General features: G+C 42.1%; 1 protein-coding gene across 1 annotated transcript; it reads left to right on the top strand.

Moving 5' to 3' along the window:
* The first annotated feature begins 926 nt into the window (after window positions 1–926).
* Window positions 927–10109, top strand: LOC108672788. Its single transcript, XM_018160522.2, has 5 exons — window positions 927–1013; window positions 1291–1619; window positions 1703–2485; window positions 8836–8938; window positions 9216–10109. Exons 1-5 carry the CDS (start codon window positions 953–955, stop codon window positions 9968–9970), a joined length of 2031 nt encoding a protein of 676 aa, XP_018016011.1. The 5' UTR covers window positions 927–952; the 3' UTR covers window positions 9971–10109.
* Window positions 10110–18500: the final 8391 nt, after the last annotated feature.

Genomic DNA, 18500 nt, shown 5'->3' with positions numbered 1-18500 from the left:
CGTGACGTCATACCGACGTACGCTGATGCGCACTGCGCACAACTATATCTGTAAACAAGTGACGATCGCATTAGAACAGGTGGTAGGGTATCCTTAAATCTTAAAAACGAGGACGGGGAACTTACTTGCACATCCACCTCATTCTACTGTACGTGTTCATGCCGAGCAATGCAACACCTCTGTATCAGATAGTTATTTTAAAATTCTAGCTTCCGCATCCGGTGTTACTGATCTACGCATTTTAGAATCCCTATATATATTCAAACAGAAGCCTGGTCTAAATGCCGTTTTTAGCTCCGTTCCTCTTGAAATAGTAAATAGATAGGCCGTTTACTTGCATTAATTTCATGTCTTATTTATTTATTCTCTGTTTTAAAACCTATCAGTGCCTTTTACTTTACTAATTGATTGTATTTGTGTTTCTAGGACTGAACTTAATTTTGTGAACTGACGACGGAGCTGGACTTCGAAGCGTTTTCTCTTATAAAGATATGGTGAATATTTGTGATATTGTATTGTTTTTGCTTTTAAATTCCTGGTTATCTTGCGATTTAAGCAGCAAACAAGTGATTTTAAAAATGATTTTAAAGTTATACTAATATGTCACAACTTCCGGTAGCAGCACAGGAGTGTTGTACGTTAATATATTCAGTAATCAATGAGCATTAAAAAGAACAATACGTTAACAACACGTCACGAATAGTCAATACAACACGCGCTCATTTCTCACATCTCGAGATAAGCCAAGATAAGCCATCTCACTTAAGCCAAGATGCATTTCCTGCATTCGGTGAAGTATTCGTAAAAGCAATAAAACGAAGCGTTTAATGCGCCAATGGGCAATAATGATCAAAAGAAAGTTATATTCGGATGACGTGCGTTCAAATTGCGATTGTGGCTATAAAATCAGCTGCTCCACGGCGCTCTAGGCAGAAACGCTCGCATCTTCGCAATGGCTGGCATCAGAGAAATCCTCTCTACGAGCTTCGTGATCTTCTTGTTTGTAACCCAAGGTGAGACATTGAAGTTTTTGTTTCTTTCAAAAAGGTTTTAATGATACCCTGAAAAAATCAGAATTGTACAATCATGCGAGGAAAAGTTCTCGTAATACATGCAATACTTGAGAAGGCGACTGACACGGTCAAGCCTCGACGTCGACGGAAAGAACGTGATTTTACCAAAGTGTAAAGCTAAAATTCAGTTGTTGCTAAATTTGCTGTTTTTAATTTGAAACGTGTTCATAATTTCCTTTTAATTTATTGGTATCTATATATTTTTATTTTTCCCCAGGATACTGTGGAGATTGCCCCCCTGATTGCTGGGATGGAGGAGACTTGTATCCCAATCTTCAAGACTGCTCCAAGTTCTACCAGTGCGCCCATGGCACTCCTTATCTCATGAGCTGTCCTGCAGGCTTGCACTACTCACTTTCCTTGGAGAGATGCGACTACCCAGAAGAAGCCAACTGTACCGCTGACCCATCTTACGACTGCGGTGAAACGACTCCCACTACACGAGCCCCAGACAGTCAAACTTCTAGTGACCCAGCAGCGTCCGAAGCTCCANCACCGGAGCTGTCAATATCCCCCATGCTGCCTCAAACACGTCTCTTGGCGCCTGCAAGTCTTATTCCAAGTCTCTTGTCACCGGAGCTGTCAATATCCCCCATGCTGCCTCAAACACGTCTCTTGGCGCCTGCAAGTCTTATTCCAAGTCTCTTGTCACCGGAGCTGCCAATATCCCCCATGCTGCCTCAAACACGTCTCTTGGCGCCCGCAAGTCTTATTCCAAGTCTTCCGTCACCGGAGCTGTTAATATCCCCCTTGCTGCCTCCGACACGTCTCTTGGCGCCTGCAAGTCTTATTCCAAGTCTCTTGTCACCGGAGCTGCCAATATCCCCCTTGCTGCCTCCGACACGTCTATTGGCGCCCGTAAGTCTTATCCGAAAGTACATGGCGTTTGTTCTTTCGAAACCCGTGATGAAGATAAGCTTAAAAAGAACCAGCATGCCGACAAGAAAAAGAGAAAATTAAAGGACATCTTCATAGAGCTTTTTGGGGAAGACAGCGATGAGGAAGAAGGAAAATCGAAACGGCCCAGGAAAGATGCCCATGTCCTTCCAGCTGCCGCCCACACGTCTCTGGGGGCCTGGAAGGCCTGTTCTACTGTCAAAGCAAATGGTTCTTCCAAATTTCTTGATAAAGAAGTATTGAAAGAGAACGAACATACCAAAAAGAAAAAAAGGAATTTGAAGAACATCTTCAAGGAGCTTTTTGGGGAAGATAGTGACGAGGAAGAAATGTTCCAACGCCCCAGCAGGATGGATACCAATATTGCCATTTCTCACGGCACGTCCCTGGGTCCTTGCATGTCCCATTCTGCAGTCAAGACCGATCGTTCTTCTGACTCCACTGATGGAGAACTTAAAAAGATGCTGCATATGTCAGGCGATTTACTTCATACGCCACCACCCATGTCGTCAGTAGTATTTCTCACGTCTCCTCCTGTGAAGTCATTGTAGTAAGTCTCTATATAGGCTCTTCAAGCTTACCACCAGTCAGTCATAGGCCAACACCTCTTAGCTGCAGTTCATCGCAGTCTAACCTTAGACGCATCCACCACGTCTATCGGCCCCGGCACTCGCTTGTCCTACTCGCGCCAGTCGGGCGCCTTGGGCACAGAGGCGCCAAAGCTGCGTCAATGACTGCCTTTTGGCAATTTCTTACTGAACACCCCAACCGCAATTTACTATTTACATAATTATAAAGTTTCCAATCGGGATCGATTATAATCGTTCTTATAACTGAGATAATTTTGAGAATTAGTTATTCATACTCAAAACCATTAAATATTATTCCACTTGAGTTTTCATAACACTAGAATGGTTGTCATTCGCTCGCTTGTTATGTTTTGTGTCTAACACTTCGCTCGTTCTGGGCGTTGCCAACTATCCCATTAGTATTCCATACACGTAATGGTAGTTCTGCATTGTCTCTCTACTATTTTCTTCAATAGGCATAACTGCTTGTGTGATATCAGACCTAGAGGTTCCACCCGTTGGACTTTTCAAGAATTCGTTTTTGACTGTAAGGAGTGTGCTGGAGGCGTGTCTCGCGCTCGGCACTTGATGTACCTGAATTAATAATAAAAAATTCCTACCTTACCTTTGTCTTTACTTTTCATCATTTCACTCAAAATATGTTATTCTGTTTATTGTGACAGATTGGAAATTAACTCTAACGCCTATTGCAAGCAACTAAATTTAATCTGCGTCTTTTTCATAAAAATAATTAACAGGATGTCAGGAAAGATGGAGAGATTGCTTTGTGTCTTGGTCACTGATTAATGTTGTCTTCCTGAAATCTTGGTGCCTTCGCTATAAGCTTTGATTTATCAAAATGTCTTAAGTGATATTCAACTTGCTTTTCTCGTGCAAGCCGTGTAAGCTCTATGGATCGCTAGGCCTTGTTTTAAGCTATAAATTCGTTTTATGAAGCTTGTATACCTGTAGAATGAAAAAAGTGAGCGCCTACAAGTCATGCATTGAAGCTTTCGAGTTCACTTGTTATTCAAGTGGACTTGAATTTGAGTTGAGACTCTGCATGTGTCAAACGTTTTCCCTGTGCAGTTTTGAGCGAGATGGCACCGCCGCTCGCTCTGAGGCATCCTGTAGGCTCTGCACACTGCACTGGTTATGACTTCCACTCTCGCGCATGCTCAGAATTTTTTAGTCTAGGAACAATCGAATATTATGTCGCTATTTGATAACTCACTATTACTTTTAAAGGAGAATTTTCATGACATATCTGTTACAATTGAATGATATGATTTATTAGTGATGGTATATTCATGAGATCGGCGACTTGCTTCTCGGCGTAACGTCGCAAACAACTCGGCCAACAGCGCCAAGGCAAACGTTATTGGTTAATTATTCAAGAGTCACTTGTAATGCGTGTCTACGTTGCACCGTTCATTGATGAAGAAAATGCAACAATACTATAGATTATATGACTATGAATTCTTTTTAAAGCTTCTCTGATGATAATTAGACGAAAGCTCATAAGTAGGAGACTAGTGTCCATGTCAATGGTGCACCAATCAATTAGAATAGAAGTGTCGGCGTTGAAGAAATAGGCCCATGGCCTGTTGCCGATTCTTGAACTTTTCGTGACTTGATTCACAAGGGATCCGGCCTTTGGAACCCGATCTTTCCATAGCTGACGATTGATTGAGATAGCTGCTGGACTTATTGCCTGGTCCGTAATTTGCTAGGCATTTTATGACTGAACATATGCTCCTGCATAGCTTCGTCTAGCCTGTTTTTGAAGATGTTCATACTCGGAGCGTCAACGACGCTATCAGGGAGGCTGTTCCACATGTCGGTGACTCGAAGCGAGAAGAAATGTTGTCGCATGGATGTGTTCCAACGCTGTTTTTTTAGTTTATAGCCGTGGCCCCTGGTGTTGGTTCTTGTTTCAAATTCTAGTAATCCTTCTGGGACCATGTATAAGTCATGAGTATACTTGTATACTTCAATGAAGTCCCCACGCAGACGTCGATAACTGAGGCTTGGAAGCTTCATAATCTTTAATCTTTCCTCATAGGACTTGCCTTTCAAGCCCGGAACTATTCTTGTTGCTCTTGCCAAGGTGGATAACTTTGGATAATCTTGCCTGATCCGTAAGCTGCTAGGCATTTTATGACTGAACATATGCTCCTGCATAGCTTCTTCTAGTCGGTTCATGGAGCCGTTCATACTCGGAGCGTCAACGGTGCTCTCAGTGAGGCTGTTCCACATGTCGGTGACTCGAAGCGAAAAGAAGTGTTGTCGCATGGAGCTTAAAAGTTTATAGCCGTGGCCCTTAGCGTTAGTTCTTGTTTCAAATTCTGGGACCTTGTATAAACATTGGGTATACAGTATACTCGTATTCTTCAACGAGGTCACCACGCAGACGTCGATAACAGAGGCTTGGAGGCTTAATAATCTTTCTTCATAAAGCCTGCCTTTTAATCCTAGAATAATCCTTGTTGCACGTCTTTGAACACTCTCGATTAAATTTTTGTCCTTTTTTTCGGCGCACGGCATTTCCAAACTCTAGGTTCGGACGCACGACAGCGATAAACAAGTAAAACAACTGCTTCATCGTTTCTGCATCTAAGAACTCGAAAGAGCGTCTGATCAGTCCAAGTCGTTTATTGGCTTAATTAACTTGACCTTCAATATGCTTAGAAAACTTCAACTCATTGTCGATATTAACTCCTAAATCCTTCTCCGTTGTCGACTTCGACATCATCGCTCTGTCGTTGCAACCGTGTCTTCTCATACTGTAATCTTGCTGTTCATTATTCTTGCCAAGGTGGATAACTTTACATTTGTCAGCGTTAAAACGCAGCTGCCACTTATCAGCCCAGTCAACCAGCCTGCCAAGATCACTTTGCAACTGTACTTTTTGCGACGTATTCTTCACCATATTATAAATTTTTGTGTCGTCAGCATACATCGAGCAAACGCTAGACACAGCTGAGTCGTTTTCAATTAAGTTGAGTCGCTATGGTCGCAGTATTGTATAAAATTAAAGGTTATTTCTAGCTGGCAGCATGACAGTTAGTGTCGGACTCATACGTTGACTTCATCGACCGATGAAGTCAACAATGTTTTTAGCATGATCTTTCTTGTAATTGCCATGAATGTTTTCACCAAATAAGGTAAGCTTTTATAGAAGAGCACTGCTCCAGCCGCATGAAATGATACATTCTTTATTGACACCGTGCGCAACGGTCTTAGTATAGAATAGAAGTGTCGGCTTTGAAGAAATAGGTCCATGGCCTGTTGCTGATTCTTGAACTTTTTCGTGACTTGATTCACAAGGGATCCGGCCTTTGGAACCCGATCTTTCCATAGCTGACGATTGATTGAGATAGCTGCTGGTCTTATTACCTGGTCCGTAATTTGCTAGGCATTGTAAGACTGAACATTTGCTCCTGCATAGCTTCGTCTAGTCTGTTTTTGAAGATGTTCATAGCGATGAGTAAGTTAGGTGAGGTGGCTAGGTCGCTGCTGCTTGGGCGCACCAGACACAGTCTGTAACTTCTTATTTTTAGGTATCACGAGCGTCCAGACCCCCTGCTACCTGCCGACATTGAGACCAATAAAACGTTCGCTGACTTATGGAACTCTGCGCATGCATGGAATGAAGTTTATGAACTTAGCAGGACTATTGGAACGCTGCTGTTTTCCCAGTTGCTATGGCTGTTATTTCCTTATCGAATCTGTGAGGTAACTTGAATGGTTCTCATGAACACGGCTTATTAAAAATGTGCTCTGATTTTTTTCGAAAACATGTTCAACCATATTTTTTGTGGTTATTGCTCCCGTTTCCTCTTCTGAAATTGTTCATTTCAATCAATGTCACATTATGCCCAGTGTTCATTAGCAAAAATAACCTGAATTTCAATGTGTGAATTATTTTAAATATCAATATTTTATGCTGAATTTATCCAAAATCAGGAAAAGTGACGCTAATCGTGACTCTTGTCTACGTGTTACAGCAAAAATTAATCTACTACAGAATAGACGTTTAACATGCAGATGCAGTGACCCGTTCAATCAATACGAGCTTTGGAAATGTATGGCCGATTTTCTATTAATCTTGAAAACGCTGCCTTGTATCACGAAATAGGACTGTGCCTAGCACGCCAGACTGAATGCCATCAGTGGTTTGAGTGAATACCACTCCAAGCTTCAAATTTTTTTCCATGACTATGGCAGCAGGTTAGTTTTATTGAACACTGACAGTAGTCAACCGAAAGCGTTGGTGTGTCAGGTAATATTGGCCGATGAAACAAGGACTTGTCGTGGTACTCATTAGGGGTTAACTTTTTATTTCAATCAATACCGCTAAATCTGGCGAGTATTGTGCAGCACTCAAGTTGCGTAAAGGTAAATAGTTAAGCTATACAGTCATACGTACATGGTCTGCTTACACAACACTAGCTCAATTAAAAAAAATTCGAAAAGAAGAGTCAGAGATTTAATTTCACGAATCTGGGACATTTTAACTCGAGATATGAAATTTTTCTTAATATATTTCAATTAATTATATGATGGTCAATTTTTACGTATGAAGGTACATGTTAAGTCTTTTCTTCCAATCCCATAGATTTTTATGATAACCTTGCCACTTTTTACGTTTCTTGGCCACGACGGGCAACTTCTCGTAGTGTCCTCAGAAGCTCCGCTTCCTCGGTGTCGTCCAGGGCCTATGCTTTCAAAATTCGCTAAGTGAACGTAAGAAGTTTAAGAACACATGCTCTATTTTCTTGTCTATGATTGGTGGATTTAGCTTGAAAGGCCGTCAATGATTGGCTGATGAACTTACGATCTCTTAACTTTTTTTGAAAGTATAGGCTCAGTGCAGCAGCGGCAGCTTGTCGTATCAGGGACAATTGCACGCGGCCAACGTACAGTACCGAGCTTGCATGAATGCTGTCGTTTGAAGGGCTATTGTTTAACAAAGGATAATAATTTCAACGCACTGAAGCAGCTAATCTCCCATAAATCAATGAATTGCTTTACAAAAATCAATAGAAGATTATTATAATGACATCAGCAGCATTAAACGGATGAATCATCGGTACGTCGTAAGTAGAATGGCATTCTCTTTATGATGGACGTGTGCCAACAGTCACTGGCTAGCCTTCGCCTCCAACACTTCGCCTCATATGCCTCACCCGTCACACCCACAACCCACCCGCGTCACGCTATAGTGTGATGTGCGTCACACCCAACAACCCTACCGTGTCACGCTATAGTGTGATGTGCGTCAAACTCACAACCCTCCTGCGTCACGCTATAGTGTGATGTGCGTCACACCACAACCCTCCCGTGTCACGCTATAGTGTGATGTGCGTCACATCCACAACCCTCCCGTGTCACGCTATAGTGTGATGTGCGTCACACCCACAACTCTCCCATGGCACGCTATAGTGTGATGTGCGTCACACCCACAACCCTCCCATGGCACGCTATAGTGTGATGTGCGTCACACCCACAACTCTCCCATGGCACGCTATAGTGTGATGTGCGTCACACTCACAACCCTCCCGCCTCACGCTATAGTGTGATGTGCGTCACACTCACAACCCTCCTCACACCCAACAACCCTACCGTGTCACGCTATAGTGTGATGTGCGTCACACCCACAACCCTCACGCGTCACGCTATAGTGTGATGTGCGTCACACCAACCACTCTCCCGTGTCACGCTATAGTGTGATGTGCGTCACACCACAATTCTCCCGCGTCACGGCGACAACTGCGCAACATTTATAGAGTGTAATAAAAGGTGTGAAGAACGTCTTGAACAATTATTAGTACATTATTGTTCCTAACTGCTCGATGCGAGTAACGTTTTTTTCTCTCATGCTGTTGGCTGGGCATGCTTCAAGTTGCAACTTTCAATGTTATTACGATAGGCTCATCACGGGGCGATGATGGGTTCAGGTATTTGATTTTTAAATTTGTGCCAAGAAGTCACAACTTCCGGAAGCAGCACAGGAATGCTGTTGTACGTTAATATATTCATTAATCAACGAGCATTAAAAAGAACAATACGTTAACAAGACCTCATTAATAGTCAATACAACCCGCGCTCATTCGTCACATCTCGAGATAATAGTGCTTATCTCTTAAGCCAAGATGCATTTCCTGCATTCGGTGAAGTATTCGTAAAAGCAATAAAACGAAGCGTTTAATGCGCCAATGGGCAATAATGATCAAAAGAAAGTTATATTCGGATGACGTGCGTTCAAATTGCGATTGTGGCTATAAAATCAGCTGCTCCACGGCGCTCTAGGCAGAAACGCTCGCATCTTCGCAATGGCTGGCATCAGAGAAATCCTCTCTACGAGCTTCGTGATCTTCTTGTTTGTAACCCAAGGTGAGACATTGAAGTTTTTGTTTCTTTCAAAAAGGTTTTAATGATACCCTGAAAAAATCAGAATTGTACAATCATGCGAGGAAAAGTTCTCGTAATACATGCAATACTTGAGAAGGCGACTGACACGGTCAAGCCTCGACGTCGACGGAAAGAACGTGATTTTACCAAAGTGTAAAGCTAAAATTCAGTTGTTGCTAAATTTGCTGTTTTTAATTTGAAACGTGTTCATAATTTCCTTTTAATTTATTGGTATCTATATATTTTTATTTTTCCCCAGGATACTGTGGAGATTGCCCCCCTGATTGCTGGGATGGAGGAGACTTGTATCCCAATCTTCAAGACTGCTCCAAGTTCTACCAGTGCGCCCATGGCACTCCTTATCTCATGAGCTGTCCTGCAGGCTTGCACTACTCACTTTCCTTGGAGAGATGCGACTACCCAGAAGAAGCCAACTGTACCGCTGACCCATCTTACGACTGCGGTGAAACGACTCCCACTACACGAGCCCCAGACAGTCAAACTTCTAGTGACCCAGCAGCGTCCGAAGCTCCAGTAATACCATTGGATGACCAATTATTAGACTCAGGTGACTGCATTCCTCCGTGTCCGTCACCAGAGGCGCTGTACCCCCACCCCCACGACTGTACCAAGTACTTCCATTGCGCTAACAGTGTTCCTTATCTGAAATCATGTCCCCATGGTCAAGAATATTGGGGTGACATGGAACGATGTGACTGGCCTGAGTACGCTCAATGTGTGGCCAGCCCTGAGGCTCCATGTGATGCCATTACTGCTCCGCCCAGGCCCACAGTCTCCAGCTGCAAGCCCAGCTGCCCTTGGCCTTACGCCTACATGCCCCACCCCCAGGACTGTACCAAGTTCTACGTTTGCGATGGACAATCCAACGCCTTCGAGTCTTCATGTCAAGCTGGGCTGTTCTACAGCATGGACACATTGCGCTGTGACTACCCGGAGGTTGCCCTCTGCACCGCTGGACCTCAGCATGGGTGTGATGAGCTCTTGACGCCATAGTCGTGCGCACACCATGGAATTTCGATTGTGTTCCTTACATGAATTAATTTACTAAATGTAATAGTACTGAAAATTTTTATTTGTTAGCTGAATTAATTTCGAGTTGTCCCATTCGGAATTAAAAAGTTTCATAAGCTCTTTATTTCTCTTGATTAAACATCCTGACTTAAGTATGGTCTGTAATAATAATTAAGAGCAAAGAATAGAATGAACTCATAAATGCAAATATAGTCACTACTTGTGACACGCAACCTCTAGCTGCTAAAGCAAACTCTATACTATATACAGAGTGATTCACGGAAACTTCCTGATTTTAAAACTCGATAAAAAAGAACTAGTAGAGATATCATTTCAAGATAAATTTTATCGAAAAAGACGTTATCTGAATTCTGAATTTTTGTATCACTTAGTTTTAAAGATGACATGGGACAAATGACGGCCCCCATTGTCAATGCATTCAATTAGTCGATTTTTCAAGTTCCGTTTAACTCGCTGGAGCATATTGACAGGTATGTTGGCGATGGCTTGGTGTATTTTGTTCTTCAAATGAGGTAGGGTCATTGGACAGTGAATGTAAACAATTGATTTAAGAAAACTTCGTGAAAAAATTAAATTATACGGAGCTGAACCGAGGTAATCGGTCCGGCCAAAGAAGGTCGCCTCTCAAGTAGAAGAGGCGCTCTGCCAAATGTTTCAGAAGATCTATTGAACATCGTGCTGTGTCGGCCGTGGTCCATCCTATTGGAACCAGACATTCCTGACATTCATTTCAGCCAGTACTGGCAAAAAAATATAACTCAGTAGCCTACTCACTGCAGTGAGTGACAGAGAGCGTATTTTCTCGTCGACAAAAACGTGAAGTCACGGACAGAGAGACGGACATGACGAGCACAATAGGACCTTTTTTTCTATAGATGAGAAAATGCGCTAAAAGCGTCAATTATTTGCGTGTACCGAGTTGCAGTCACCGTTACTGTGTGTTCGTTTTCCTCGAATAAATAAGGTTAAATGCCGTTGTATGACACCGCACACCACATAGGCTACGCGTTCGCAATGAAGTGGCCGCTGATGGAGTTCACGCGGATTGTTTTCACTACAATAACGCGTGTCTCGCTTGATTACGCTGCCGGAAATATGGAAGTGAACCTCATCACTAAAGAAAACAACTGCAACCGAGTGGCAAGGCTTCAAAAGCAAGGGTCGCATGCATTTCTGTGAGCAATAAATTTCGGCCATTAGAAACGTGCGCTTCGACAGCAAACGCACGCTGCTCACTTGTCCGATGCAAAGTAGCAACGGACAAGGCGGGACACACAATTTTTTACTTGCATTTCATATGAAATACTTCACGCCATTTTCCTACAACATCTGTCTTCTTGGCGCGAAATACGAAACAGGAAGTTTCCGTGAATCTCCCTGTAGTTTGTTCCTGCCTCAGACAACTTCTTATCGCAGTGCCCTTCAATCTGAATCATTAGGACAATGTAGAAAACCGGCCACGAAACTAAACATTTCTGCGAAACAGTTCGAAAACGAAAGAAACGAACAGTTTCTGCAAAAACAACGACTTGATTGCTAACACCCTCATAATATACATTAAGAAGTGCTGCTTCAATCATCTCATCAGTTTGAAAGGCTCCCCATTTGAGTGCTGTTTATTGCTCAAAGCCATTTTATTGAGCAATTATTAGCCATTATTTGAGAGAAAACGGCATTCAGGTCACTAAACTTAGATATATATTAGTCTTATAAACGGCAATATGCATGTTTACACTCTAGAATTGAGATCATTTAAAATCATCAGTAATCAACCGTGTTAGACTCATTTGTGTAGACTGTAGGTAAATTAAATGTAGAATATAGTTTGTTTGAGAAGTACGATGTCAAGTAATTTACTTAATTTCGACCTGGATCAATGTTATTTACGCCCAACACTTTCATACCCCGTTTCTAATGATTATATGATTAATGATATTTAGTCCATAAACTGCCAGTTTTAGTTCTCCGCTAAGGCGTTTACTAATTAGGAAGGTAGATATTACAGAAATTAGGGTCATTTATCATTCAATTCGTCATGCATCGTGAAGGATTGTGTTTCACCAAGAAAATATATCATAAGGAAAGAGTATTCTAGTGCATCATGCATCGAGAAGGATTGTGTATCATGAATGACACGTACCACGAAGAATCGTGGATAATGTTGAACGAGGTATCTCGAGGTATCACTCACCCTAAAGCCCCTTTCACACAGGGCAGTAAATACTGCCAGCGTCCAACAGTATTTACTGCCGAACCTTAGCGGACATACGAAATGTGCACTGCTGTTCACACACGACTGCTTTTACTGCGGCGTAGAATTTGACGCCTGACGCCAGCGTGTGTCGCGCTAAAACTGCGGCGATAGATTTGCCGCGACAGTTTAGCTTGCAATGGTATTCAATGTAATCTTTCACACTGGGTGGTTTTTGACGCCACATCCTAGCAGACAGTGGGGCCGTATTTTAGGTGCATAATAAACAGCACTACAAGACTGATATTGTTACATAAATATCAGTACATAAATATTGTTACATAAACATAAAGATATACATTGATAAATATATATTTCCTTAAAGTGGTAGAGATATATTTCATAAAAGATGTATTTTCCATAAAATATATAGGTATTTCCATAAAGATGTATTTACATTATTCTCACATAGAATATTCATATATTTATATATTTCCATATAGAAATATTGTTACATAAACATAGAGATGGACTGATGAAGCATAAAGCACTGCAAGACTGATAGATCCCAGCAGTAAAAAGCGCCTCGTGTGAAAGATTGCGCTGTAAATACTGCCGCGGCATTTTTGACGCGCGCAGTATCTACTGCCCTGTGTGAAAGGGGGCTTATATCAGCTTTCAGTCAGCGGCAAAATTTAGAACTGAACAAAATTCTGTAACATGTGGATAATGTCGCAAGAAAGTCGTGTTTCACTCGTTTCTTTCATATCACGATTGCATGAACATTTGGCTATACGTACAGTTTTTCGAATGAAACCTAAAAACGAACGATCTATTATTCAGCATAAAAATTTCAGTTAATCCTCCTGATTAGAGTCCATGATGCTCCTGTTATGTTCTTGTTACGAGTCGCAGAAATAAATACATTCTTTTAATGGAATTTGTTAGGAGTAATTAAAAATAGTGTCCATTTTATACAACTGTTCATTAACTAGATGAATTTATTAGGTAAAAACAAATTTTCATCTAATATAGTGAGCTTTCGCAATTGGTTATTTGTGTCAATTATTTATACTCGCATATTTATAGCCTCATTATTAGCAAACTTTTTCATCATTAGTTCAGCCGCCATCGGGTGTTGCGTGATGAGGGCGTGAAGTGAACTGTCGAGCTCCTGATGGTAGAATGCAGGGCGTAGGAGGAAGAAATATGCGTTGTGATGAAGGTGATTCTGAACGAGGGAGATGCATGAGTAATGACGTGTGGTATGAAAGAAGCAGAGGTGGACAAAGTATGGGAGTTATGTTAAGAATAAAACTTTATTGAATAACGATAGAAAATGAAGAAATGTCATTTTAACACTTTATTCATAGCGCATTTTTTCCTTTATTGAAAAAAGGCGCTATTGTGCTCGCGATGTCCGTCTGTCTGTCAGTCCGTCCATGACTTCACGTTTTTGTCGACGAGAGTACTGAGTTATATTTTTTACTTAACAAGCCACTTTTTACGATTATTTTTTAGCCGCTAATAACGTAACCTGAAGTATTTCATCTCTATCTAGAAGTATGAAATACCTGGTGTACCTAGTAATAAAAGGTGTGACGTTTTGAATATGTAACTATATGCCGTGTTTTTGAGCGCTTCGAAAATCTAACCTGAGTCCGTTGCGCACTTCAGTACTAATCGTGGCTCCTAAACTTTACTTGTCTTACTTTTTCTGATGCTAGTCGTAAAATAAATGCACACCTCTGCAGGCTTTTTTAGGGTCGCGCATATTATTGGCCCACATTTCATGAACAAAGTGCATCAAATATTTTACAAGGGTCCGACGTTTGATCCTTCTGTGTATTTCAGGCTTCGAGCTAATTACACTTCTATTTCGCCACCTCTCTTTCACTTTTCCGGCCAGCCTCTAATGTTCAATGAACTTAGAATATCTCCCAAAACAATTAACGCAGCTCGACAAAACTTCACACACGTGTTCGTCAAGATCTAACGGCGATGTTTAGGTTTTGATAATTTTATTCTATTTCACCTCCAGCGCATAAGTTTATGTATTGGGTTCCGCGTATGGCAATGGCGGCGCGTGCCTTATACTGTAAGTTAGAAACGAACATGAGATCTAAAAATTATTACGACCTAAACATGAACGTTAGGTCCTACTGAACGCATGTGCAAAGTTTCATTTAGCTGCGTTCATTACTCTGGGAGATGTTTTGAGCTCACGGCAAATTTGAAAATCGGCTGCAAAATCGACCGCAGAAATGCCGGCGGATACATCACCATTAACCATCTAAAGATCACCGTTATGGCCCAATAAATGCGTGTGCTAAGTTTCAACGAGCTGCAGAAAAATTTACCTTCAGATTTAAAATTTGACTAGTGAGAAAACTGCCCGTAGAGTGTTAAATCATACATGATTTAATATAATTAAATAATTATCAGTATTAAATCACTATTAAATAATATTAATCAGTTATATTATATTATTATTTTATTATTATATTATGATATTATGATTATTATATTATAATCAATAATATTAATCATTAATCAATATTAAATCATACATGATTTAATACTTATTTAATAAAATTTATATTATATTTACTTAAAATACCTGCACATGCGGACACAATCGTTATCAAACAGCGCGATTTCAAAAAATTAGGCCGCGGAGCCTGTTTTCAGCCGAGTCGACGTGGTAGACCCTGGTTGGCTGTGGTGTGAAGAGGTTATCGTAAGTAACGCTCTCGAAACTCTAATAAGCTTTAGGCCATTATTTCATTTATTTTAGGAAGATGGGACAGGGTGGGAGTAGACTTAGAAAAAAAAACAAGAACTTCTAGCCTTTCATCTGGGACGTCTGACTCTGACCTAGGGGCGGAGATTGAAACTCCCGTTTCAGAGTCGATACCGATAACAGGGCAGCTACTAGCTAGGTGGCAATGAAAATATACTTAGGGACTCTCAAACTCAAAACATCAACAAACCTGATGACTTCCCAAGCCTAGAGAGGTGTAACATGCGAGCTTCTAATAAATTTGCTGTTGACAAAACAGTAAATAAGGAGTAATTAAATTACATTACATTTACATATGCTGTAAATGCAACATATGACGGGATTGGGGCAAATTTTGAGGGCTTTCCATTTTATTCTGTTTCACTAGGACTGGGGGAATGTTCTGACTCTGAAACCGTTCATACTTCTGGGCAGAGGCCAACTCCCCCTGCTCTCTCTGCTGAAATACCTGAGGAAATCATACTTGCCAACACCTAAATTGTGATTGTTAAGCCTGTACCAGATGAACGTCCTATCACCAAATTTCTTGCAAATGATTTAGCTCTTACCTAAGCTCTAGCTTTGTCATATTTTAGAACCATTGGGGTCAAGGCCCAAGGGAACTCAGAAAAATGTCAGTAAAAATCTCTTTATACAGTAACGATGGACAGCCAAGATTCTAAATTTGTTACTAAACTTCTTTCTACTAGTGGGGGGATCTTGGGAGGTCAAATCACACTGTCAGCAGAAGTGATAGAACCTTTTGAGGATGAGACCTCGGATGAAGAGCTCACCCAAGAGTTACACCTGGCTGGAGACAATGGTGCCACAGCCGTTAGAATTCACAAAGGCAAAGATGAAATAAAGATAGCTATGTTTAAGGTGCTTTTTTGCATCACGCATCTACCCTCCTACCTGTTTTTCGGCCACCAACGCTTCAAAGTGGAAACATATGTGAGTAAGCCTTGGCATTGCTATAAATGTCAAGGATTCAACCATATTGCCAGGACCTGCAGATGCCCTTCCCGATAAGTAGGTTGTGGGGACCTTCAAAATGTTATAGACTGTCCTGCTCCTAGGAGTCTAGCCCCAAAATTCTGCAACTGTGGTGGCGCACATACTGCTAACTATGGAGGTTGCTCTCGAATGAAATTCGAAGAATTAGTTGAGAAAGCTTGCTCTATCATGAAGATGTTGTATAAAGATTCATGGAAACATGTAAAAGAGACATCAAATATCAGCTCGTCCAGTAACCCAGCTAGAAACACACTAGCTGAGTTCATCACTCAACCCTCCAACAACCTCCTATATCCAGTAACTCAGGTCAATCGTGCAAGCACAAACTGGCTTGAAAAAAAAATCAGGATCCACCACAGTCAAATTCAAGTGAGTTACGAGTTAATCCTCCCGCGGTTGACACTGGAACACAGTGTCACGGTGTAGTGTGATGTGCGTCACACCCAACAACCCTACCGTGTCACGCTATAGTGTGATGTGCGTCACACTCAACAACCCTACCGTGTCACGCTATAGTGTGATGTGCGTCACACTCACAACCCTCCCGTGTCACGCTATAGTGTGATGTGCGTCACACTCACAACCCTCCTGCGTCACGCTATAGTGTGATGTGCGTCACACCCAACAACCCTACCGTGTCACGCTATAGTGTGATGTGCGTCACACCCACAACCCTCACGCGTCACGCTATAGTGTGATGTGCGTCACACCAACCACTCTCCCGTGTCACGCTATAGTGTGATGTGCGTCACACCACAATTCTCCCGCGTCACGGCGACAACTGCGCAACATTTATAGAGTGTAATAAAAGGTGTGAAGAACGTCTTGAACAATTATTAGTACATTATTGTTCCTAACTGCTCGATGCGAGTAACGTTTTTTTCTCTCATGCTGTTGGCTGGGCATGCTTCAAGTTGCAACTTTCAATGTTATTACGATAGGCTCATCACGGGGCGATGATGGGTTCAGGTATTTGATTTTTAAATTTGTGCCAAGAAGTCACAACTTCCGGAAGCAGCACAGGAATGCTGTTGTACGTTAATATATTCATTAATCAACGAGCATTAAAAAGAACAATACGTTAACAAGACCTCATTAATAGTCAATACAACCCGCGCTCATTCGTCACATCTCGAGATAATAGTGCTTATCTCTTAAGCCAAGATGCATTTCCTGCATTCGTTGAAGTATTCGTGAAACTAATAAAACGAATCGTTTAATGCGCAAATGGGCGATAATGAAAAAAAGTTATGTTCCGATGACGTGCGTTCAAATTGCGATTGTGGCTATAAAATCAGCTGCTCCACGGCGCTCTGGGCAGAAACGCTCGCTACTTCGCAATGGCTGGCATCAGAGGAATCCTCTCTACGACCTTCGTGATCTTCTTGTTCGTAACCCATGGTGAGACATTGAAGTTTTTGTTTCTTTCAAAAAGGTCCAAAAGAAATGCATTTAATGACAACTTAAAAAAATCCGAATTGTAGAATTATGTAAGGAAAGGTTTTCGTAATACATGCAATACTTGAGAAGGCGACNACTCGGCTTTGTCCTCCTCCGGCCTTGACCACCACCTGCCGTGCACCACCAGGCCGCGGATCGAATCTGACTTCCGGGCATCGTTAAATTAAGTAATTTTACGTTCACTGCATCTGGGGTTAGGTTTCAGATAGCATAGTTCTGTTCCAAAATTTATCGTCCTTTAACAAGTGGCCGTTCGACCGAGGGCTGGTTCGACCCACGGCCTAGATACGGACGGCTTGAAGTGTTGAAGGCTACGTTCCGGAAGGCAGGAATCATGATGGTCCATTACATCCAGGGCAGTTGTGGTCTTCGGCAGGCGACCCTTCAAAAGCGCTGTACATGCATTTTTGTGAGCATTAAATTTCGGCCATTAGAAACGTATGCCTCGACAGCAAATGCAAGCTGCACACTTGTCCACAATGGGGTACGCAGCCGTGCACCACTAAATTTGTGCACCAATGCGCCTTGAAAGGAACGCCTAGCATATATCCGGATGACAACCAATCAGCCGCGGATTAAGCCATCCGTCGGTAACCAGCCCGTGACATCATCTTGCTTGAAATATTAGGAGCTTTACGACACCACATTCTGAAGCGAATGGCCCAGAGAGTAATGGTTATGCACCACTGAACGTTGCATCGAATCATCACTTCATACCCTGACTTTAGCTCGAACTGTAACTTGCGGACAACGGACTGCGACCAACCAGCCCAGGTCGCCAGTGGAACTGCATGCATCCTGCCGTGCACCACCAGACCGTCACTTTTAGCTCAACATCCGGGGTTAGGTTTCAGAAAGCATAGTTCTGTTCCAAACCCTATCGTCCGCCGGCGAGTGACTTCCGCAGCTTCGCTAAATTACGTAACTTTTAGCTCACAGTATCTGGGGTTAGGTTCCAGATAGCATGGTTCTGTTCCAAAATTTATCGTCGTACGACGCGTGGCCGCTCGACCGTGGGCTGATTCGACACATGGGACAGA

The sequence above is a fragment of the Hyalella azteca genome, unplaced genomic scaffold (genome assembly GCF_000764305.2).
Source record: "Hyalella azteca isolate HAZT.00-mixed unplaced genomic scaffold, Hazt_2.0.2 contig11645, whole genome shotgun sequence".
Taxonomy (NCBI): Eukaryota; Metazoa; Arthropoda; class Malacostraca; order Amphipoda; family Hyalellidae; genus Hyalella; species Hyalella azteca.
Note: the sequence above shows the minus strand (reverse complement) of the source record. Positions and strands in the feature narration are given on the sequence as shown.